This window comes from Myxocyprinus asiaticus, chromosome 35, assembly GCF_019703515.2.
Source record: "Myxocyprinus asiaticus isolate MX2 ecotype Aquarium Trade chromosome 35, UBuf_Myxa_2, whole genome shotgun sequence".
In the NCBI taxonomy this organism is placed as follows: domain Eukaryota; kingdom Metazoa; phylum Chordata; class Actinopteri; order Cypriniformes; family Catostomidae; genus Myxocyprinus; species Myxocyprinus asiaticus.
Genome location: NC_059378.1, coordinates 5950001 through 5975855, shown reverse-complemented (window position 1 = coordinate 5975855; position 25855 = coordinate 5950001). Strand labels below are relative to the sequence as shown.

General features: G+C 36.5%; 2 protein-coding genes across 5 annotated transcripts in view; both read right to left on the bottom strand.

Moving 5' to 3' along the window:
* Positions 1 to 16869, bottom strand: part of eif4g3a (eukaryotic translation initiation factor 4 gamma, 3a) — an 81336-nt gene extending 64467 nt beyond the window's left edge. For 2 of the 3 annotated variants that reach the window (XM_051672765.1, XM_051672767.1), the window contains exons 1-3: positions 15793 to 16869; positions 3595 to 3667; positions 2682 to 2840 (exon numbers count right to left, since the gene is read on the bottom strand). In XM_051672765.1, the coding sequence (XP_051528725.1) occupies positions 2682 to 2840; positions 3595 to 3667; positions 15793 to 15941 (381 nt within the window). In that variant the 5' untranslated portion in view covers positions 15942 to 16869. The remainder of the gene's footprint in view (positions 1 to 2681; positions 2841 to 3594; positions 3668 to 15792) is intronic. The other variant, XM_051672766.1, reaches the window with a different exon arrangement.
* A 2254-nt stretch (positions 16870 to 19123) lies between these two features.
* Positions 19124 to 25855, bottom strand: part of ece1 (endothelin converting enzyme 1) — a 41179-nt gene continuing 34447 nt past the window's right edge. For both annotated transcript variants that reach the window (XM_051672821.1, XM_051672819.1), the window contains 5 exons: positions 25455 to 25565; positions 25189 to 25256; positions 23915 to 24105; positions 21193 to 21288; positions 19124 to 20312 (listed from right to left, as the gene is read on the bottom strand). In XM_051672821.1, the coding sequence (XP_051528781.1) occupies positions 20136 to 20312; positions 21193 to 21288; positions 23915 to 24105; positions 25189 to 25256; positions 25455 to 25565 (643 nt within the window). In that variant the 3' untranslated portion in view covers positions 19124 to 20135. The remainder of the gene's footprint in view (positions 20313 to 21192; positions 21289 to 23914; positions 24106 to 25188; positions 25257 to 25454; positions 25566 to 25855) is intronic.

The following is a 25855-nucleotide window of genomic DNA, read 5'->3' as shown; positions in this document are numbered from 1 at the left end:
ATCCTCTTGTTTAGTTCTGGCCTTCCACATCTCTTTCTGTCCTTGTTAGAGTCAGTTGTCCTTTGTCTTTGAAGACAATGAAGACAAACTGAAATCTTCAGTTTTGTTTTGGCAATTTCAAGCATTGTATAGCCTTCATTCCTCAAAACAATGACTGACTGATGAGTTTCTAGAGAAAGCTGTTTCTTTTTTGCCATTTTTGACCTAATATTGACCTTAAGACATGCCAGACTATTGCATAATGTGGCAACTCAAAAACAAACACAAAGACAATGTTAAGCTTCATTTAATGAACCAAATAGCTTTCAGCAGTGTTTGATATAATGGCAAGTGATTTTCTAGTACCAAATTATCAATTTAGCATGATTACTCAAGGATAAGGTGTTGGAGTGATGGCTGCTGGAAATGGGGCCTGTCTAGATTTGATCAAAAATGACTTTTTTCAAATAGTGATGGTGCTGTTTGTTACATCAGTAATGTCCTGACTATACTTTGTGATCAGTTGAATGTCACTTTGGTGAATTAAAGTACCAATTTCCTTCCGAAACAGCAAAATCTGTGCAATATTCCAAACTTTTGGCCGCCAATGTATATATGTCTAAAATGTGTGTGTGTTTGGATCACTACAGCACCTGTGTCAGCTGGAATTTATAAAACAGCGACACTGTTCCTTCAGGCTGGTGGTAACCATGGTGATGAGAACAGTGCAAAAATCACTCATAACACAAAACAGTGTTGTGCACACTCAGTATTGTGGATCTGTATATTACATATACAGTTTAATGTGGGGAGTCAGATGATGTGGGGTAGTGTATGAGTTGGCATGTGCACTTACCCAGACTCATTAAAAAAAAGCAAAGTACAAACATAATTTCTGGTACAACCTAAGGTGACCTTGAAACACATAGGGACAATGAGTTCTTCTCTGTCTTCAAGGGGGTGGGTCTATTTTTTTCAATGTTAAAATGATGTTTATGCAATCCCAGCTTAAAGGGATAGTTCACTCAAAAATGAAAATTCTCTCATTATTGACTCACCCTCATGCCATCCCAGATGTGTATGACTTTCTTCTGCGGAACACAAAGATTTTTAGAAGAATATCTCAGCTCTGCAAGTCAACAGGTTCCAGAACTTTGAAGCTCCAAAAAGCACATAAAGGCAGCATAATCCATACGACTCCAGTGGTTTAATCCATGACTTTAGAAGTGATATGATAGATGTGGTTGAGAAACAGATCTATATTTAAGTCCTTTTTTTTTTTTACAATAAATTCTCCTCCCTGCCCAGTAGGTGGCAATATGCATGATGAATGCGAATCGCCAAAAACAAAAGAAGAACCCTTCAGAGAGAAGTGTGCTTAGGAGGGCTGTTTGAAAGTGGAGATTTATAGTAAAAAAGGACTTAAATATATTTATCTGTTTTTCCTCCACGCCTTTTACATCGCTTCTGAAGACATGGATTTAACCACTGGGGTCGTATGGATTACTTTTCTTCTGCCTTCAAATTTCTGAACACCATTCACGTGCACTCTATGGACCTACAGAGCTGAAATATTCTTTTATAAATCTTCGTTTGTGTTCAGCAGAAGATAGAAAGTCATACACATCTGTGATGGCATGATGGTGAGTAAATGATTACATAATTTTCATTACTGGGTGAACTATTCCCTTAATATCCAGAGACAGCTACTGTACAAGTAAGCCATTTCCAGGTTAATTTCACCTAAAAGTGTCTCAAAACATTCCTATATGTATGAACATGCCATCCGACACGGCCACATTTTATCGACCAATGGCAAGACTTTTGGGCGGTATTATCTGTTTGAACAACCAATAGAAGACAAGGGGAGTTTTTTTTACAGTTATCATATTTGCAATTGTGTTTGGTGACACTAGCTGTGCAGAAATTGCACACTCCAGCTTTCAAATACTTTCTCCTATGCCATCTTAAAAGGAATATTCCAGGTTCAATACAAGTTAAGCTCAATCGACAGTAGTCTTTAAAATATAAAATAAAAAAAATATCGAGGTTACAGTGAGGCACTTACAATGGAAGTGAATGGGGCCAAATGTCAGAGAGATAAAATGCAGAAATGTGAAGCTTATAATATTATAAAAGCACTTACATTAATTCTTCTGTTAAAACTCATGTATTATTTGAGCTCTAGATTTGTTTAAATTGTCAATTTTACAGTCATTTTAGGGTTTGTTGACATTACATCATCATGGCAACAAAGTTGTAAAATTGATACTTCATACAGAAAAGGTTAGTAAGTGATTTTATCGAACTATAATCATGTTAACAAGCTCATTGTTTACATCTTGTGTCTACACTTTTGTAAAAGTGAGTATTTTAACGTTCAAAAAATTGGACCCATTGATTTTTTTTTTTTAGAGAAAAGGAGGGACGAGGTGAAATAATTTTTTGTGGTAATCAATATTATGCCACAAATGCTGACTATAGAGCTTAACTTGTATTTAACCTGGAATATTCCTTTAATATCAACAGACAACTATAAATAAGCTATTTATTGGTTGATTATCCTCAGAAAGTGTAAAAACTGTTGCTCTGCTTGGAAAAAACAAAAAAAGACAAAAACTGTGCAGAGAGACAGACGTGTAAGCAGACAGACAGATGATGTTGCCGATATGATGATGATGTTGGCATAAATGGGAACTCACCATTCCGGCCGTCTCCCAGCCCTTGAGGAAGCGGTACGATTGGGGGGCAGACACAGATACCTGAGAGAGGGCTTGGGATGTGGCGTGGCCAGCAGGGGTACCTGCCAGGCTTGAGTGGGTTTTGCTAAGGTCATATGGAGAGCCGGGGTGTCTAGATACCTGTGGGATGGACACACATACAAGGGTCAATGATGTGACGCAATTTTTTTTTTTTGTCCAGATCCGTTAAATTATTCAAAAATACATTACAAATACAATGCACACAAAATTACTTGAATACACCTCTTCTATGATGAATATGCTTTCAATTACTGAGTTAAAAGTCATTTAGATATGTTCTTTGGGGGTTAAAGTAAAAAGTGTCATTAAAAGTGTCATAAAGTCTCATTAAAAGATGAAATGTCAGCATGAGTAGTGCAGAATCATTTTTTATTATCATTTCTTAAATAACTTTTGTCCACTAAATCAAAGTCATGTGGCGTAACCAACATGCAGGTAGCCATTTTTATGTCATGACAAAAAACACTACACTGTTCCATTAAATATAAATATTTTGAGTTTTCATAAAAAGGCACATTTTCACAAAATTACTAATTCTTTTGTAAAAAACAAATGCTATAAATGTTTTTCAAAAATGTGTGAAACCAACATGGATTTTAAACTAGATATATTCTCATTTGATCAACTCCAACAACCTTATTTGTCAATGACCCACAAAATGTTTTCTAGTTTCGAAGGGGGTCGTGACCAAAAAAAAACTGCCTGTTGGCTGTGGTTTTGAAGCTCTTGGCAGTGACATACTTCAAAGATGGGGCCCCGCCCATAAATGGTGACATCACACACCAGCATTTGTATGTAAGGTTAAATTCTATCGCTAATGACAGTGTGTGCAGGTGTGTGTGCGTTCACTCACACTGTAGACTGCAGTCAACCCAGAGTGGGCAGAAAACATGCGTTCCTCCAGTGACAACGGTCCTCCGGGGATCCTACAGAGGGTAGTGTTAGGGAAAATCTGACGACTCAGGCAATTAGGCCTTACAACAGATTGAAAAGGTCAACCTCCAACCAATGCCAAAAGGGTAAAAACCAATAACTATTAGCCACAATAAACATGCAACATTCTGTTTCACAATGTCACACATTCAGTTCATTTGGTAATAATGGTGCAGCTTCCTTCACACCAATTAATATTAGTCAACTTCATCCAGTGACTTGCATTTGGAGTAAAGGTTTGAGAAAGTTTCTCCCTCACTTTCCCAAACTGCTGAATTCCCATTTCAGTACACACTGTACCTTCACCAGCCAGGAAAAATCTGAACTGAATACTATTACTTGACCCCCCCCCTTAGAAAAAAAACGCGAGCAATGTCGTGTTGCAACGGCTTGAGGTTGTCTACACTGGGCGCGTTATTTGTGTTGTTGGCAGGAGTAACGCCAGCATGTGCAGCGCAAAATCGAATGGGCCATTCATTCACTGTCGGCGCGATGCGACTTACGCATCCAGCGTAGACAGCATGAATGCGTGCGTTTACATGCACGTACTTACACCGATTACGCTTAGGCCGACAACGCGTGTGGTCATGTAAACGCAATAAACAACGTTCCTTTACCAGTGTGAGGTCATACACGGCATAAGAATAAACCAGTCGAGAATAAACAGGTAGATTTTTGCCCATTATGCCGATTTCGCGTGGCATGTAAACACCTTTATCGATGTTCTCACCGGCTTATCCAATGTGCAGACATGCTGAGCACATGTCTCTTCACGGTTTGACATCAAAAGCAGATTTTTTAAATAAGATGATTTTTGGGAGTAATCAGCTATTGGTGCGCATGTAAACGTGCTCATTGATTATATAATGGGATTGATTTACTTTTGTCACGTGTAAGGCCTCATAAATCAAAATGATGTCCTCATTAATCTGTTCACGTTTGGAAACTCGTTTTGAGTTTCCTAACGTCACCGTTTTCCAAAGTCTGCTGCTGTAATAGAGAGCGTTTTTGAAACCCACCGTTTTCAATCAAGGAAAATGCTGCTCAAGTGTGGATGAGAAGTGTAAACATAACAAAATCAATGCGTTTTCAAACAAAATTGAATTTGTGTGGACGTGGCCTTAATTAGATGTACCTCTTTACAGCATGTTGCTCCAATCTGAGATTTTTAATGATTAAAAACATGCAGTTTGCAACAGGCGAGTTATTGAATGTGAAGGGTGTAACATCTGTGCCACAAGCATCATAAAAAATGGAAAAGCAAAAATAATGACCGTTTCAAACAGGTCTTTAAACAAACTATCACTGGTTAGCCAATGTTGCTCTGTCAAGCTGGACGGGTCGCTCAAACAGAGCAATGTTTTGACAGCACCAGTGTTTAGGCTTTTCTGGGAAATCAACCAATAAATGGCATACTTACAGTTGTCTCTGCATATTGAAGGAATAGTTCACCTGAAAAATGAAAATTCACTCATTATTTATTCACCCTCATGCCATCCCACATGTGTATGACTTTCTTCTGCAGAAAACAAAGATTTTTAGAAGAATATCTGAGCTCTGTAGGCCAATGCAATGCAAGTGAATGGGTACCAACATTTTTAAGATCCAAAAGCAAATAAAGGCAGCATAAAAGTAGTCCATATGACTTCAGTGGGTAAACCCATGTCTTCAGAAGCGATAAAATAGGTGTGGGGGAAAAACAGACCAATATTGAAGTCCTTTTTTACTACAAATCTCCACTTTCACTTTCTTCTTTTGTTTTTGGCGATTCGCATTCTATGGCATATCGCCACCTGATCTGTTTCTTCGTTTGTGTTCAGCAGAAGAAAGAAAGTCATACACATCTGGGATGGAGGTTGATAAGAGACCCCTGTTCACTGTGTAAAGCGCTTCGAGTGTAGTGTCAGAAAAGCACTATATAGATGTAATGTTCCTTCATTCATTCATTCATTCATAAATGAAAAAATATTCATTTTTGTGTGTACTGTCCCTTTAAGCTGAGATAAAAGTATTTTAACATTTGAAAAGATTACTCACTTTATTTCCCTTTAATTTAGATCTGGGAGTCATGAGAACGGAGAAAACCTACGATATCACCACGGTATAATGAAACTGCATATTATTTTGAAGTATGTTTAAAGGCTTGGCAACATTCACAAATCACTCAATGTAAGCCAATCTTCCCTAAAGGAAGTCCTCCAGCAGGGTCAGAGAGTTTATAATGACTGCTGCGCTCTCATACCTGCTTGAGGTATTCTGTGACAAGAATGACGGGCCACTCAGAACAGACACAAAGATTAGACACCAATAACTACAAGATGATGAATGGATGGAAGAGACAAAAAGGCAGGAACCTGTTCCAACAGATTTATTATCTACGTCGTTAACCAGGAGACAAGCTGATCACATGGTTTCAGGGAAAACGGAGGTCTGGTTTTGCTCCTTCATGCGTTTCATGCACTCATGGACAGTTTTTAGACTTTCGTGAAATCCTGTCCCCTGATTCGCTCTCTCTCTCTGCCTCTACCTCTTTGGCTCTCTGCCAAACTAAACTCTGAGAAAAAAGGGGGATGGGGGAAGTAGGAAAGAAAGAAAATAAAGAGCTGGGGAAAAAAATGGCCATGAAGAAGTTTGGTGAGAGGTTATGTGTGTTTTAGAATTTTTCACGCTTTAGTTCACCCAAAAATCATTTAATCACCCTCATGCCTTTCTAAACCTGTGAGACTTTTTTATTCTTCTGTGGAACACAAAAGGTGTAATCTAAGCTGCTCTTTTCCAAACAATAAAAGTGAACAGTGACCACTTTTATTGTACAAAAAACAAGCAGCTTGGACATTCTGCTAAAGATGTTCTTTTGTGTTCAACAGAAAATGTCAAACATGAAGGTGAGAAAATTACAGATTTTTCTTTTTTTTTTTTTGTGAACTATCCCAAAAAACTCTTAACATCCTACTGTAAACCAAACTAAACAAATGCATGCATGGAAACTTGCACTCTTACGTGCATCCATGCACTGAATCCGATGTCGGAAATTATTCAAACCGGCTCTCACTCCACGGTGAAACCCATACTAGTGCATCAGGGACATTTCCACTGTTCTAACCCGGGTTCAGGGGGACACACCTGAGGAATGGAGCTTACAGCTTGGCCCATGAGGCAATTTGATCAGACAGCTGACACTCGTGAGGCTCTGGCACGACATTAGTGCTATTACTGCTGATCTGATTCCTGTGTTCACAGTTTGGCACCCAATTGCATATCCAAATCCCTTTGCATGGGCAGGGCAGTGTTTAAATGGCACAACACGCAAGCGTGTGCCCACAGGTGTGAGGTTCACATTGTGTGTACAAGATTTTGAGAGAAATTTACAAACTTTCCAAAAGGGAAAAAGGGGTTTCAGCTTGTACAAGACAGGTGTTACGTTCCCGAACAAGGGCTCGACATTAACGCTTGTCCGGGATAAGTTTATTTTTGAAGGGGCAAGTGAAAAATAATTTGACTTGCCCGACTGGATGAGTAGCCCAATTAAAACATCATATGACCTCATATTAATCTATTCAGGATAACCCCATTTGTTCAACAGCTGAGGTGAACAACAACTAAATTTGGGACGTTGATCAAAAAACTCTACCAAATAATAATAATAACGTCAACAATAAAATATCCGCAAGGACTGTTTAAAGTGAATTGCAGTCAGTGTTTGTAAATGAGTACCGCTATTCAGGAAAATCTGCAGTGCCATGGCAAAAAAAAATAAAGAATAATAATTTATATAGTTATACTGTACATACTGCAAAATAATAAGTTGACAGTAAGTAGTCAACACAACTTTCTATCATGCTGTCATCGTTGACTGCGCACAAAAAAGGAACATACTGTGTAGGGCTGCAAAATTAATTGAGAAACTAAACGCGATTACAGCTGCCACGATTATGTAATCGTGAAAACTGACGATTACAGCCTTTAATTTTAGTCTGCTCCAATGGTTTCTATTTACAACATGTTTGCAGCGGTTTGGTATTCTAACCAATCAGACATGTCCAATGAGCAATGAAATGGCAATGGCCAATCAGAGATGCTTAAATTAGTCCTCCGTCCAATCAGTAATGACAACTGGTCCTAATGTGCAAGTTTTACAGTATACAGTCTGATGGCCAGGTGCTCAAGTAGGTATAGCTGGAGGCCGGAGACCTCCAAATGGGGGTGGAATCTCCAAAAGAGGGCGGGGTTACTCAAAATGGAGTTGCACCAACTCCAAAAGGGTTAAGGTTATGTTTCACCTCTGTTCATGGTAGCACAAGAAAATTAATACTGAAGAAAAATCACCTGACATTCGAAAAGAAGCTTTAGAACAAAAGCGAAATGCACTTTTAGAGTTATTTTGGATTTATTGTATGTTGCGCCGCTTGTAATTGCAACGTAGATGGTAAATACACCTCAAATGAGCAACACGATAAAACTAAAATGCTAAAAAACGTATTTTGCTATAAATGTTACTACTGTAATGGATAATGATTAGGCTATATGTAGTGCAATTTCTGATAGGGATATAAATGCCAATGGTGATTTAACCCTTTAAGATCTGAGGGTGTATATAAAGATTTCCTGTTTCAGTGGCATTTCCAAAATTAAAGGCTTATAATTAAAAAAGACACAAAAAAAAAAGAAAAAAAAACAAAACAAAAAAAAAAAAACACAAGGAGGGTCAAATGTTTGGTATCATTTTAAAGAAAATCTATATAATTATGTGAAAAGTTTTAATAAATTCTGAGACTCTAAGAAACTTCTAAAAAAATCTTACAAAAATGTACTTTTTTTCTTATTATTTTTCTGATTTGACTTTATAGATCTCCGAGTGTAAATAAGGAAGCTGCGAAAAATTGCTTTTGTTCCCAATCATGTCACCTGTAACTGAGTAAAATTTTATGTTGATACAGCAAAGCAATCAAAAACTATAGTATTACAAACAGAATTTATCCTAGTGTCTAAAAGCCTCTCAGAACAAATAAAACATAATAATTGTACATAAGAACTTATTACATATGCAATAACAACAACGACTAAAGGTTTGCATAGCACGCAGACATGATTTTAGTAATGAGATTTCACAGAAAGAGTTTCATTCTGTGCCATTTGAGTCATCACTGAGTCTTTGTCATGTACTTGGCACCTATCTCCTGGTGGCCATATGTAATTAGAATGATTGATCACTGGTTGGAGCAATCTGAACCCAATCCGATTGGTTTAGTGTTCCATGACGCTACAGCATTTCTCATGATGTCATATAATCCAGGAAAGCTAACGTGTTTGTAGCCAGATAGCCAGATGCTTTGTGCGAATTGTGCTTCGTGTGGGTTATCTAATGGTCTTTGCATCCGATTACTTTGTGTGTTTGGGCTTGTTTTAAAGATAATCGCTTCCTCTAAGTAATGATATGTCATATTCTATGTTCCGATTATTTTCTGCGAAGTTATAAATGAAAACATGTCATATGAGCAATACCTGTTCACATGAAACATATGTCAAAAACATATACTTAGCTATTACTCACTGTATTTTTGTCTGCGAGTAAAACAAATAGGCTGGTTGTATTCTACTCTCTATGAGCTTTCCATCAACATATGACACATGGCTATTTGATGAGTCTGATGTTTTTACCGATTACAATAACATGTACATTTCAAACATTTTAATAAATTATCAAAATGGAACACTTCTGATTTGTCTGCAAATTTCAAAGCACTAGTTCAGTTTTGGTAATACTGCCTACATGCATTGGAAAGTAGAGCTTCTAAGCTTTAAAAACGATACCTATTTGTGTTGGTCAAGACTGTAGTTATTAACAGTTTGATCATTATTTTTTTCTCGCAGGCCCATCCGAGCTTAAATGGTTAAATAAAACAAAATGGATAAATATTAAAATAAAAGAACAGTAAATGTAATACAGGTTCAACATTAAAATATAACAATAATAACAAAATTAAGTGCAAAGATGTAACATTTATTATATTTCGAAAGGTTAACATTACTTAAAATATCAGGGGTTATTTCAAGTAAATCACTTTGGTCAAAAGGGGTTTAGCTGACAAAAAAGTTTGAAAACCCCTGACCTAGGCGATTGTTGGCAGGCGGTGGGAAGCCTCACACTCTGAATGCTAAGCAGCTCTGCCATTGTCTGAAGGGTGCAGCAGCAGTCGCATATGTTACCCGTCGCTCTAGCAACCACTCCCTCCAACACCCCAACTCCCCCTCTCCCTTACACACAAGCTCTCAGTGTGGCATCATCACCAAAGGCACGTCCCCGGAGTAGGAATCCTGTTCAATAGGAAGAAAACTGGAGTGAATTCGTTTGATGAAGCAAAACAGTATCTCCGTATAAACGCAGGATGGGAGTAAAATTGCCATTTATGCAATCACGAACATTCTACAACTGGAAGACACTGATATGCATTAAATGAAGTAATCAGCATAGTGTACCCATGTGTTCACACAATAGTTCATTTTAAAGTCCACACGTGTTTTTGCTGAGGTTTGTTGTTGCGGTTCATCACAGCTGAACCGCCTCGACTAAAACGATACGATTTCCAGTTGCAATTCAATAATGATTTATTCTGAAATCAATTTGGAAATTATAAGGTCTGCAGCAGATCGGGGAGTCCTGAAAGCTGAGATTATTGATCAAACATGATCAATGGAAAGTTGCAAGTTTAAAACTCTACTCCTCTACATAAGCAATGTGACCTTTCTGGTTTAGAGCCCATCCAAGGCATCAGTTTAAAGAAAAGAAGTGGATCTTTACGATTACACATTTTAGGTACATGCATAAAAGGAAGCTAAGACGTACTATGCAACATAAAGACATCAAGGAACTCTTTAAACGTTGCACAGAACCTATATTGTTGTTATCTGTGAGCTGAAGACGTAGCAACAATTCATGTGTAATTTTTTTTATTCATTCTTTACTATGGCAGGCAAAGACAAAGAGTCCAAAACGAATAAAATCCCAGGTGCCGTTTTATCTTCTACAAAATCCCAATAACAAGAAAAAAGATTTAGTGCATAACGCGGGACTTTTAAGTATAAACAAGCCTGAAACACACCTGGGACTCTTATTTTGAAATGACGAAATCATGAAAAAAATATCGGCAACTATCGCCATAGATTTCTGCTGATAACCAATAGTCCCAAAAAGCAACTTTTGGCACCAATTAATCAGTAAAACAGATATATCGGTCTCTCTCTAATGTGTACTTATGCTGTGATCATCAAGGTTTAAAATCTACTTTTTAACTAAAAATTCAAAGCTGAAGTATGCCATGACTCCAGCCAGGTCTCCTAAACAACCAAACTGGCCCGGTTGCTAGGGAGGGTAGAGTCACATGAGGTAACCTCCTCGTGGTCGCTATAATGTGGTTCTCGCTCTTGGTGGGGTGCGTGGTGAGTTGTGTGTGGATGCCGTGGAGAATAGTGTGAAGCCTCCATGGTAATGCGCTCAACAAGCCACATGATAAAATGCACGGATTGACGGTCTCAGACGCGGAGGCAAATGAGAATCGTCCTCCTCTGAGATGAGTCACTACGCCACCACGAGGACTTCTCCAAATTGGGGAGAAAAGGCTGAAGTATGCCATAAGTAATCCATTAATAGATACATTTTCTAGAAAACTGTAAATACTGTGTCTCTGTGATGGTATGAAAATTCCTCTGTTTGTTTTGAGAGACCCGTCTGAAGAGGTACAATAACATTGACTTGACCAATGGCATGAGTTGGGGGCGGGACTTTGTTCGCTCAACGGCAGATTGGAGCAGAAAGCAGTTCTTCAGCTTTAACGAAGGCCACGTCGACACTAATACGTTTTCGTTTGAAAATGCATCTCTCTCTCTAGGTTTTGGCATCCTGTCCACACAGAGACAGCATTTCTGACAGCAAAAACTGAGCTTTTCGAAAACGCTCTCCCAAGTGGATAAATATGAAAACGCCGTCTTAGCGTTGTAGTGTGGACAGCGGAAATGGAGATATCTGAAAACGATGACATATTTGTTGTCATGTGACGCAGTCATGTGATCCATTCAACCCAAAACTATCAAGATGGCAGCCCATGTTGTAGCAGCATTGTTGTACAAGATATTCACTTTGTTAGCGTTTTTAAAAGATAAATGTTACTTTGTACAACCTTCATGTTGCATTCCTTCAGAGGCTACAGGAAATTTACTCGGGATTGCTGTCCAGCGATGAAACACAAGGACAATTGTGTTTCAGACCGTACATGGAATGGCAATTTTTCGCATTCGCAATAAGGTGATCTAAGAGTTTTCATACGTTTTAGTGTGGGTGAAGGGGATTTATGTGGAGACAAGCAGGTATGCCAAATGCATTATACCACAATAATTGCAATCACGAGCCTGCAAAGATGCGAATTATACGTCATCACCGCATTGATGAAACTGGGCAGGGGATTTCCATTTCCCAGCATGGTAAATGTTAAAAGTGTTATTTTATTTGTTAATCTTGCTTCTTTTTTTTAAATGCAATAGTTTAAAATATTTTTTGTGGCAATCAATATTATGCAACAATTGACCTTAACTTGTATCGAACATGGAATATTTCTTTAATTTTGGACCATAGCTGTGGTCAACTTTAATTTAATAAAAAGGTATGCAAAACATTTTCATACTTCCTGAAATTAATTAAAGTGTCGTGCGATATCTCACCGGTCTCTGTACCAGATCTAGACTCAGAAAACAGCAAACAAAAATGTTTCCGTGGGCCGCGGTCTCTGACGCTTTCTGCCAGTCAATACATTTTTGTGTTCGCATAATATTGTAGTTTCAGCGAATAATTAAGGCTTAACGCCATTTCAATGCCATGTTGCTCATAAAAGTTGTCAGTTGAGGGCGCTATTTTGATGCTGTTGTTTTTGACAACTGCTCCTGCTCCATGTCGGTCTCAATAAAGCTAATTTGGTATCTTTGGAGTGCAGGGTTTTGGAAAGCGAGGGCATGGCAAATCCAACGGCTCAGATTGTTGAAATTGTAGAACTGCCAAAATCGCTAACAGCACCTTTAATGAACCATGTGCAAAATCATTGCATGCAGAAGGCAACTGAGGTGAACAAACGTATCATTCTAACCAGTTGTCACCTGTGAATATCCATGCTTAAAAAAATAATTGAAGATTGTTTGGTTTGATCTGGACCTCTGTGGACCATTTCCCTGTTGTTTTACATACAAGGGAAATTGTACGACAACTGTGTTTTTAAAGAGAAGTTCACTTTGCAAAGGAGGATTAGCTGAGGAAGTCAGCAATATCAAGATGGTATCAGATTTATTCCACTACATACTTAAGCATTTGACAGACATACACAGATACCGCTATGACACTGACCCTATTACTAGAGTCACCTCAAAACATCAAGCAATGTCTTCAGCATAGAGCTCTTGGAAATACATACGCTTGACTATAAACATATTTGCAAAAGAATAAACTAACACTCTGCTTCAGTGTTAACCTCAACTAATAATGCCTCAGACTTGCAGAACAACAGAAATTCTCAAAGCTCAAGAGGGTGACCCAGATTTGCAGTACGCGATTGCTCATTGACTTCGCTCGCCTGTGATTAAACAGCCTTTACTGGACTGATTACTCAACATCACATCAAATCAGGCAGGGATTCCTATCATACATTTAGCTAGATCCAAACTAGTGTTTAAAGCTTTCACGTGACGTGATTAACTAGAAAACCAGACTTGAGCGACGTAGTCTCATATCCGTTTTGTAATTGTGTTGAAATAGAGGTGACTGTAAAACAGCTTGAAATGCGGGTAATTTTGTAACTTGCCAAAAGAGAAGATACAGTGGCCCCAAAAAAGTCTTTGGATGCTTTTTGTGGCATTATGTTGATTACAACAAAAAATAATTTCGAATTGTTTCTCCTTTTGTTTAAAACAGGTTACAGTGAGGCACTTACAATGGAAGTGATTTTCAGAGGGTTTAAAGGCAGAAATGTGAAGCTTATAATTGTATTAAAGCACTTGCATTCATTTTTCAGTTAAAACTTGTGTATTATTTGAGTTGCAAAGTTGTTTAAATGGTTGTTTTTACGGTCAGTTAATGGTGTTACGTAATCATGGCAAGCAAGTTGTAAAATCGGATATAAATTTACACAGAAAAGGTTAGTAAGCAATTTTATCACACTAAAACCATGTTAACATGCATATTGTTTACATCTTTTGGCGATACTTTTGAAACAGTGCGTATTTTAACGTTTATGGATTGACCACATTCACTTCCATTGTTAGTAGGGGTGGGTAAAAATATCGATTTTCCGATGCATCGTGATCTTTGTTTGAACGATCTCAGTATCAATTCTTAAATCCCAAGATTGCATTAGCAACCAAACATCTTGCTATGTGACTACAATGTGTATATTTGGCAACCGGCTGGTAAATGTTTAGATTTCACTCACAAGTAACTGTGTAGTATAGTGGTGAAATATTCAGCAGCGAGATCCTTTCACTGCGTGTTGAGAGTAAAACTTGTTCCGTGTGTGTCCAAAGACAAGATCCACGCAACTGATTTGTCAATGAATAATGTCTCTTTTAATATCCTTTCTGTTTGCTACAGATCAAAGACAACAAAGAAACATTTAATTCTAATCATGAGATAAAGCCATTCGAGTCTCTCGTTAACATGCGGTAATTTACAGACGCTTTTTTTACAGAAATGCCGGTTTTCTTAAAGAGACAGTAGCGGTTTTTAACACGTGTTCAACAAATCAATGTAGATACTTGTAAATAGTACAAATTATGTTATTAAACAATAAACATGTAACAAAAAATTATATATGCAATATATTATCATATTTATTGACTGAATACATGGATTTGTTCAAAAGTCAAAATGTGACTAAAATGATGAAAAATTAGTAAAATTCATATTTTCGAATGTATCTAGTTAGAAGGTCCCCTGTATAATTAACAGCATTAGCTGGGAGAGAATTTCTTTCATAAGCGAAAGGGACATTATAACTGAAATATACCCATATGAACATCGACACTGAATCGAAATCTGAATCGAATCGAGAGCTTGTGAATCAGAACTGAATCGGCAAATCTGTATCAATACCCAGCCATAACTGTAAGGGCCTCACTGTAACCCAGATAAATATAAAAAATAAAAAGTGAATTAAAAAAGTATAAATGTATTTTTGTAACAAATGCTGTCGATTGAGCCGAACTTGTATTGAAAATGGAATATTCCTTAAAGCCACACTTACAATTGAATTTCACTGAATTACATAACATTTGCAAATAAAAAAAATGCTATACCTTTTCTCTGAACTACATTCATTTTTCTTACCCATTTTTTTAATGACTTGTGCTAAACTTCTTTTTGTGAACTTGTTTGCTTGTAAAGTGTGCATGTGCTATCATGATGCTAAGATAAAAAAAAAAATATATAAAAAAAAAATTAAAAAAAAAAAACAGCTTGCAAATGGTGAAATTTCACTTCCAATCAGTGAGGGAAAACCTAAACATAATTCTCAAGGGGGAAATATAATTGCATACTGTTATAAACAAAGACAGCACCCTGCAGCAAACACAGAACGTTCTCCATTTTTGGTTATTTTTATTTGGAACCAAGTTCTAACGTTCTAGGAACATTCTGGGAACCAAGAATTGTTAGTTAGGATAACAGAACTAGAAACACAACCCTAGGAAATTCAGCATGTATGAAGTAACAAGAATGAAGACAGATTCTGAGAGCTATGAAACTGTGATGACCATGTAAACACAAAGCTGGGATTGTGAAGTTCAATGAACAAAGCAAGTGCCTAGAGGAAACCCGTGCGTAACACTCCCATCATCAGATACCAAACACTCAGCCTCTTTCCTCTCAATTTCAAAACAATGAACCAACACAGGTGATCATCACCGTTATTTTATGATATTATCGATTACTAGCAATCAACCTCTGAGCACTAATCTCATCTTTCAATCAAGTTACGCACGAATTCAAAATGTAAACACATAGCAAGTCCGGTGATGCGCTTATATACGATTTCTCCATTGATAACCGTTATGGGACACAAGGGGCTTTGTTATTAGTGAAGGATACTGGGTAGGCGGCACGGCTGGCGGCGGAGCAGCGCTCTGAGCTCCTGGTGGTAACGACACGGAGGTCAGCGCTGCGCGGAGCTGGGTTGGCGGTGCCGGTCCGGTTACAGGTCCAGTCGGTTTCGGGACGACTTTCTGTGGCAAACTCATTGCAGGAATTTAAACAAAAACAAACAATACGCAGCTGCAAACGGTCACGCGTTCCAAAGATTTCTGACCGTTTCTTCTCTCTACGGAGGCCGGAACGTGTATATATATCCTTATGCCATGGATTTGATTCATCAGATCTGGATGTTAGTAGAACAAAATAGTCATTTTATCACTGAAGTCGGGGGCTGTAGGTGCTCTATGCATGGGGACTGTAAGGGGGTTCGTATCCCCCTCCTGCCACCCTGGTTGAATTCTTCTTACGCTCTCCTTATCCTCAGATGACCTCCGTTTTGCTCGATAACATCACATCAGCGAGTCGCATTGTAGGAATTTCTCATAGTGATCATCAAGATTTTCTGATGGAGACTCAACATGGCGTTGCTGCGGCTGATTCCAACAGTCCGGCTGGACGGACGGTTCGGAAAACGTCGGGTGGATTCGGAGACGCTCGGCTGCACCTTACGCCAACCGGAGTGACGTCATAAAGGCAGTCGCCACATTTACACAATGAAATGCATCTCTGTTACATTCCAAGCGATCAGTCAACGGCGAAAGAGACAAAAGAGTCTTAATGCACAGTGATATATGATGATTGAATTTAAAACGGCAATTTCACCTTTAAAAAAAATTCTGCCACCTATTTTAAATATTGCGTACTGTTGAGAAACAATTATATAAACTTCAACATTAATAAGGCATATATGTTTGCTGATGTTTTAGAGTACCTATGCTGATTTGGTAAAATTCATAATAGAGACACTAAGGTGATACATTTTTATAATTGTCTGTTGTCATTAATACGTGTGTAAGTAGCGACATCTGTCGGTAAGCCCATTTTGAGAATTGGAACTCATAAACTGTGGAAAATGAGCTCATGGAAAATACTAAATAATATTAATAACATAAATAATAATAACAACAACAGTATATATATATATATATATATATATATATATATATATATATATATATATTATACACACACACACACACACACACACACACTATATATATATATATATATATATATATATATATATATACACAGTACTGTGCAAAAGTTTTAGGCACTTGTGAAAAATGTTGCATAATGAGGATGTCTTCAAAAAATAATGGCATAAAAAGTTTTCATTTATCAATTAACACCATACAAAGTCCAATAAACATAAAAAGCTAAATCAATATTTGGTGTGGCCACCTTTGCCTTTAAAACAGCCCCAATTCTCCTAGGTACACCTGGACACAGTTTTGGTTGTTGGCAGATAGGATATTCCAAACTTCTTGGAGAATTCACCACAGTTCTTCTATCAATTTAGGCTGTCTCAATTGCTTCTGTCTCTTCATGTAATCCCAGAATGACACGATGTTCAGTGGGGGGGCCCTGTGGGGGCCATGCCATCTGTTGCAGAGCGCCCTGTTCTTCTATTCTAAAATTTTCTATTTGCAAAAGTAATATTTGGGAGTCTAAAATATATTTTCCCTATTGACACACTAAAGCTGAAGATAAAAATAACCACCTTAAGACAAATGTTTCTGTGAAACATCTTAAGTGCCTAAAACGTTTTGCACAGTACTGTGTGTGTGTGTATATATATATATATATATATATATATATATATATACTCTACTGGTCAAAACTTTTGAAACACTTGACTGAAATGTTTCTCATGATCTTAAAAATCTTTTGATCTGAAGGCGTATGCTTAAATGTTTGAAATTAGTTTTGTAGACAAAAAATATAATTGTGCCACCACATTAATTTATTTCATTATAATACAAAAATGTAATAATAAAAAAAAAAGTTTTTGAAATTGATTACTTGGACTAAATAATAAAGAAAAGCAGCCAATAAGTGCCCAGCATAGATGGGAACTCCTTCAATACTGTTTAAAATAGCATCCCAGGGTGATACCTCAAGAAGTTGGTTGAGAAAATGTCAAGAGTACATGTCTGCAAATTCTAGGCAAAGGATGACTACTCTGAAGATGCTAAAATATAACACAGTTTTGATTTATTTTGGATTTTGTTTAGTCACAACATAATTCCCATAGTTTCATTTATGTTATTCCATAGTTTTGATGACTTTACTATTATTCTAAATGTGAAGAAAAAAAAATTATAATAAAGAATGAGTAAGTGTTTCAAAACTTTTGACCGGTAGTGTATATATGTGTATATATATATATATATATATATATATATATATATATATATATATACATACATACATACATACATACAGTTCTGGGCAGTAATGGATTACATGCCATCTGCAATCAGATTATAAAAATCAAGTACATGTAATTGAATTAAATTACATTTTAAAATACTCGTAATTGGACTACAGTTACTTTTTTATAGATTACATGATTACATATTAACAAGGTAATGGCAGTAAATTGTTAATAATTTATTGATAATTTTCATATCAATATCATCATATTCTTACCCCCGAAGCGCAATAGTCTCGAACATTTTGAGCATTTGCTCCTTTTACACTACAACAGTAAGATATGTACCTCAGCTTTGGAAAAGCTTTGACCTAGGCAATGTTGTCGCTGTTAATTTTTTTGGTCATTAATTTTCGTTCATTTTATGTTGACTGTTGTCATTAATGTTCGTTATGCTGCTTTTGTTTTATGCAATTAAAATGAACTCGATGTCTCAGTGTTTTGAATTATAAACTCTGGCCATGCACTGTCATTGCTGTAAGATTTAATGTTTATTTCATTCATGTAATGTTTAATGCACTTTTTAAAAATGTCTTAAGGAGGTCTTTTTGTGAGGCCCTATTTGTTAGTAATGAAGATTGGAATACATTTCCTTCCTTTTTGTACTTTTATGTTAAAATGATTATTGTACTCAAATGCATGTGACATACAATAAAATCTAATTATGTTGAAAGTAATCCAAAAGTAATCGGATTAGATTACCCCAAAAATGTAATTGAGATTTTGTTGCATTTTGTCATGTAATCAGTACCTGATTACAATTCACAAGTAATCTGTCCAGCACTGTATTTATACACATATATACACACTGTATATATTTATACATATTTAAATATATTCTTATTTTTATTATATATAGTATATTAGTATGAGTATTTTTTTTATTTAATGTACTCCATCAGTCAGTCACATTTATATATGACACTTAAAAACAACAACTGTTGACCAAAGTGCTGTACAATAAGACTTTTAATAAGTGTATTAAAATAAAACACTTTGCACTCTACAAAGTTGTCAAGTAGGCTGGCACTTTTCAACACACTCAGAGGTATAGAAACATCTAAAATTTCCAGGACTAAAAAAAAATAATAATGCCAGGATTGTGGGTGCTCATTACCATAAACCTTGACTATATCAAAAGAAAGTTTCAGTACATTTTTGAAGGGCAGCAGAAAACTTTTACCCCTCAAGCCTCTAGAAAAAGAATTGTAGAGAAAAAAAAACAAACAAACAAAAAGTAAACATACAGCAATTCAGATTAGCAAAGCTGCAATTTCCATTCTTCTTCCATTAAAAATTCAATATGTCACTTTATTTTATTTTTTTTATAGTGGTCCAGCAATAATTCCAAAAGAACACTTTGCATACTGCTCACATTATACACAGTGCTCATTCATTTAACATCATTTAAATTACATTGTGAGATAAATGATCTTAACAGACAGACCAGTCTGCACTGGTTATCAGATGTGAAGGGAGCATTTTATAAAAATGAGAAAAGTAACCATGTATCAAGAATGTGTGCAAATTTATTTGACAATGTTCCAAAACACGTTGCACAATAGTTGGCGAAAAAGAAAAATGAAAAGAGCACCAACAATGTAACAGAGTACATAAATATTTCCCATTAGAAAAATAAAAGCATTTATTAAAAAAGGCATTCATTCAAAAAACAAAAATTGACTTGCAATTCATTCTCCCATTACAGTTAACCACTAACTTTATTTCCAGTGTTTTGATAAGATTAAACTCCATTTTAAAGAGTTCCATGGCGCCTTTACTTACACCAACTCGCCATTCAGACGCAAATAACTGCTGGAAAACATGCAGTCCATTATAAGTCCACCAGCATTTTGGCACATACAGCAAAAGACAAGGCAAGCTGAGATGGTCGTTTAACATATTTGTGGTGAAAACAAAACTTCACCATCTTGCAGAGCAGACATGCTCATTCCAGTCACTGTCACCACAGCTCACACTTTCGTTTGGCATTCATAGGTGAGTTTGCCTTGCAGCCAAAGTGCTTCGAGAACTCATGAGAGTTGGAGATGGTGCCAATGACCCTGAAACGTGACGGACTGTGCGGGTCAGTGATAACGCCCTCGTGTGAGCTTTCAGGTGTCCGAACTGAACACCACACCTGCACAGATAGGAACCAAATGCAAATGTCATATGTTAGACCATAACAGGATAAAAGTAGATTACTATAATTTTAAAGAAGGCGTGTTGTGGGTAGTTGCAGGGCCATTTCTATGCAGTTGCTAAGGTGTTTTTTTGTTTATAATTGATAAAATCTTAAAAGTAATAGAAATGTCTATTGTGAATGTAGATTCTCTAGTTTCCTGTGCTCTAAAAATAATTAATCAGATAGATATTGCTCATGTAGAGCAAAGGGCCGTTTAGACCAAACACATTCTTGCACTAAAAAACTAGACGCAGCACAACGAATATAACAGAGCGCAGGTATATAACAGAGCGCAAAGTTCTTTTTAGCAGGCACGGCATCTAAAGAAACACGGCATTCCAGTGCAAGATGCTGCAAAAACAGCGAGACGCAGCGCAGCAGTCAAAGACGTCCATCTACTGCATGTTTACATAGAAAAAAAGGAAAAATGAATTCAGTGAACAGCCTCTAAAACTTGCCTGCAAGTCATAATGATGTCCGATTTGTGAGGGAGTCATTATTTGGGCCAATGATGGGTCAAAACGGCTCATAACAAATCAGTCTAAATGATTCATTAGCAAATTGGTCAAAATTAATTTTAAAAATCTGTATAGAATAATCACAAATGCCTGGAAAGGTCATGCAAAAGTCAATTTCACTGGTCAGAAAGGGTGGGAAGCCTGAGATCAGAATTGACATAACATGATAAACAAGTCAGCAACAAGTTTAACCTTTGTGATAACATACAGTATAAGACTAATAATTACACCAAATGAACATTTTCAAGGACTCATAACACCATTCCTAAGTTTTATAGTGGTGATCACTGATTGTAAAAATGTAGGGAGGCACAAACCTGAGCAAATCCCACAAAAAACAGCTGATGGTTAGTCATGCCAAGAGCAGGCAGAGTGGCTTCCTCACCATTCTTCTTGATCCAGTTGACATAGGCCTGCAAAGCAAGCAGGATAACATCAGACCACTAATTGTTATGTTGGCTTGACAGAGCCAACCTACTGGTATTCTGCAAACTTTGTTTAGGGTTTTTTTCAAAATCCCTAGACTGGCTGCCAGTGTATGTTTATATATATATATATATATATATATATATGTGTGTGTGTGTGAGCTAGATGGCACTAGGAAGTGTAGTCAAGCTTGAAATCATTTTTGCCAAGGAAACTGCAGATGCAGGGTTAAATACAGGTGTAAACGCGGTCTAAAATGTTTTGTGATCGGATCACAAAAACCATATACGAATGTGGTCAAAAATGCATGTGACCACATCACATTTGAGGTATAAAAGCTATTCCGTTCCGTATGAGTCCCAGCAGCAGTGAAGCGGCACCCCTCACCTGTCAATCAACTGCTGTGGTAAAACAAGAGTTTAAACTTTGCCGGTTACAGGCAGCTTTAAAAAAAAATAAATTTCAAAAAATGAAACATTTTAAAAAGCAGATACATACACACCTGAAGCTCATTTAACACAGGTAATACACTAAAATAACAGATAATTCTGCTTGAAATGTTGCGTTTGTGCTTAGATTAAATTTCAACAGCATCTGGGAGAAACAGCACGCTGTTTCTTTCGCGCTTTCTTCGTGTTTTCTTAATTTGTTGCACTTCATGTAGTAACACACTGACATAGTGATTAATGTATGCCGTCAAAAAACAGAGACCCTACCTTAAAAATCCAAAACACAAGTGGTCTTAGGAGAAGCATTTAAGCGACCAGGTGTAAACAGCGATGTGTCTCACCTGACCACATGTGATCGGATCACCTGAGACGCATCTTAATTCTAGATGTAAACAGGGACATAGTGAAAATTTAGTTATATTTGGTCTGTTCTCACCCAAAACCAACTGGATTTCTTCCTGAATACATGGATTTAATCACTGGAGTCATATGGATTACTTTTATGCTGCCTTTATGTGCTTTTTGGAGCTTCAAAGTTTTGGTCACCATTTGCTTGCATTGTATGGACCTACAGAGCTGAAATATTTGTCTAAAACTCTTCATTTGTGTTCTGCAGAAGAAAGAAAGCCATACACATCTGGGATGGCATAAGGGTAATTGATGAGAGAATTTTTGGGTGAACTATTCCTTTAAGATGCATCCTCCAAACTCGGCACAGACCTTCAAACTGTTCTAAAATAGTGTGCCATGTCTTTTCTAACTAATCAGACTTACAGTTTTTGCACAGCGAACGATCAAAAATGGTATATTTTTGACGGAATGTTCAATTAGGCCAATGGAATGCTTGTTTATTTTAGGGATGGGCATTTTGGAGTAATTTTATAGTAAAAAACTAGTAATTTATTACCCGTAAATTAAAATACAAGTTAAAAATAACAAGTATGACACGCACGTGAAATTTATATTTAGTTTTTATTCACAAACGTTACCAGGAACGGTTTCAAAATAAGGTAACTTTTACAAACTTTGCTTTTTTTTAATAATTTCACGTTATTATTCAGAAAAACAAGTAGTGAAAGTTTTTTTTTATAAAATGCGCTCTGCCGGTGTTGCGATATTTAACACATATACCGGTCTGATAAGCTTCAGAGTTTCTCGTACCACTTCACAGTTTCTTTCCACCATAAAAGCTCGTCCATTGGTTTGCATGACTCAAACAAGAACCAAATACAAATAGAGTAAAATTCAATAAGAATAAAAATATTACAAACTACACAAGGCTTTGCTTTAAACACACGATGGCATTTTCTTCTCTCATCTAACACCTCGACGACACACAGCCACAGCATCCCCCAGTGGACTCAATTGTAACTGCGAGATTTGGTGAGAGATTCAGAGGGAAAATACAGTATCCAGAGCTGCCCACGGCATGCAAATACACAAAGAAATCTAAATTTGCGATATTCAAGTAGTGTTCTGAACAGTCGACTAGCTGGTGCAGAACGAGTACTAGTTAAGTTGATTACTCGTGCACATCCCTAGTTTATTTAAACTCCAACTGTCAAATGTTTAAATCTCTTTTGTAAGATGCTTTGGATCAAAAGCATCTTACAAATGAATAAATGTAAATGTAAACAAACCCAAAAAAAGGCTTTGATCTGCTCTCTCTCTCTCTTGATCTCTCAATCTATCCATCTAGCAAGCTATGTAAAGCCAACATCAAAGTTTTACCCATCTAGTTCTACAGGCCACACTGCACACAGAGCACAAATAAAAAGTGTCAACGGTTATTTTCCTCCCATCAGAGAGGTTAACACAGGGTCTCCGCTGGCCATATGCTTTGCGCATCTGCTCTGTAACCTATGACTTTTCAGCCAATGGAAAGAATGTGTGAGAGTGGCTGGAGGTACACGGTTACACTGCAAGGCTTTTCAACGAGGTGGGATCACGGTGGCCCCAAAGTTATCAAAGCCGCCAACTAGAGAAATATGTAGATTGTAATGCCTTTCGCATCACATTCTCGTACGTCATACGCCATAGCGCGTCATTGTTATGGAAAGTCACCAATGGCTCCTCGTCCCTTTTTAACTCACTGATGAACAAAACAAATTTGTTGATTAAATTAGAATGATTTAAATTCTGGTTGTCTTGTTCCGTTACAAACCTTATAAGCTGCTCTTAAGCCCCCGTTGTCTGCAATATTTTCTCCCAAAGTGTGTCTCCCATTGAGAGGTTCTTTATTGATACTGTAGTTGCTGTACTGCTCCACCATGCACTGTGTCTGATGTTTAAAAGCTTCCACCGAAGAATTTTTCCACCATGAACGCAAATTACCATCCTTATCATACTCTCTTCCTGTGGGTCAAATATACATCACTGTTTTATAACAGGCATTATACTCAATGGTCATACAGACATGGCTCAAGTAGGTAAGTTTTGACACAGATGTTTCAAAATTGATGTGATTAGTTGAGACTCATCCTAGCATATTAATTATTAATTAAAGCATACACAATTACCACAGCAACCACTCGGGTATATAGTTTTCCTGTGGTTGTGCACAACCCATAATTTAAAACAACCATCTAATGTGCGGGTTTTTGAACTTTACAGACTCAAGACTTAAAAATAGACCTTGATATACTGCAAAAGCAAAATGTATTTCATTAATAACATTTAAACATTAAGAAACATTATTACCTTCTATAATGCTTAACAGATCATTAATGTACCTCCTTTAGAAATATCCTTTGAAACATATGGACTATAATTTTTTTTTTTTTTTTTTTAAAGGAAATCCTTTCTAAATCAAATGAAGAATTTATATGATATGCATATAGAAAATGAAACCTATTTAAACAAAGATTTTTTATTTGTAACATTATTTTTGTGATAGTTTTATTTACTGTTAATCCCCAATTCTCATTACCACAACATGGTAATTATCTTATTGTCATTACCGCAACGTGAAAAGAATTATAAACTGTAAAGTATTTATACATCATAGTAATAATTATTTTTCGCTGCTTTTAATAAAAAAAAATTTATAAATAAAATTGTACACACAGCACCTATTTTTTATTTTATTTTATTTTTTAGAGTACAGTAAACAAATGACTGTGTATTGGTAATGAGAATCATCATTGCAAATAATGGGTATACTGTAAAAGTATAAAGAATAGTAAAAGTAAAACTTTCAGATATGTTACGGTAATGAGAATTAGGAGGTAAAATATGCTTAAGTGTCCTGAAAATAATGTCACAATGCAAAAATACTTTATGGTATTAAACATAGGCTTCACTTTCTTTATGAAAAATATAAAACGTATTTATTGTATTGATTTGGGGTTAAATAAGACCAGGACATTTTCTTGACAGGTTTAGTGAGAATCACCCAACAACTTTTCATTCTTTGTAGTATGAAGATTTTTTCTTTACCTTGGTCGTCAAAGGCATGGGTGAGCTCATGACCCATAACCACACCAATGCCACCAAAATTCATAGCTCTAGAAAACAACCGAGAAACAACTTGATAATGCAAGTGCACATGTACTGACTACAAGACCAAGTAGATGTGATCTGCCTTTCTTTAAAAAAAAAAAAAATAAAAAAAATAACAAAAAGATAGAAATGGGTTGAATAAGCAAAAGCGAGTCTCCCTTAGTGCTTAAGGAGGAGAGGTTTTGTTAGTGGGAGACTCTTACTTTGGCCAAGCATGGCTATAAAAGGGAGCCTGAAGTATACCAGCTGGAAGTACCATCTCATTCTTTGTAGGGTTGTAGTAGGCATTAACTGTAGGTGGGGTCATACTCCATCTGCGCATAGAGAGAAAAGCATTGCTGTAAGGCAATATATAATGTGAAAATACTTTACAATATTATTATTATACTTTTGACTATACATTATATAATAATATATATATACAGGTGCATCTCAATAAATTAGATATGTCGTGGATAAGTTCATTTATTTCAGTAATTCAACACACATTATGAAACTCGTGTATTCACATAAATTCACATACACACAGACTGAAGTAGTTTAAGTCTTTGGTTCTTTTAATTGTGATGATTTTGGCTCACATTTAACAAAAACCCACCAATTC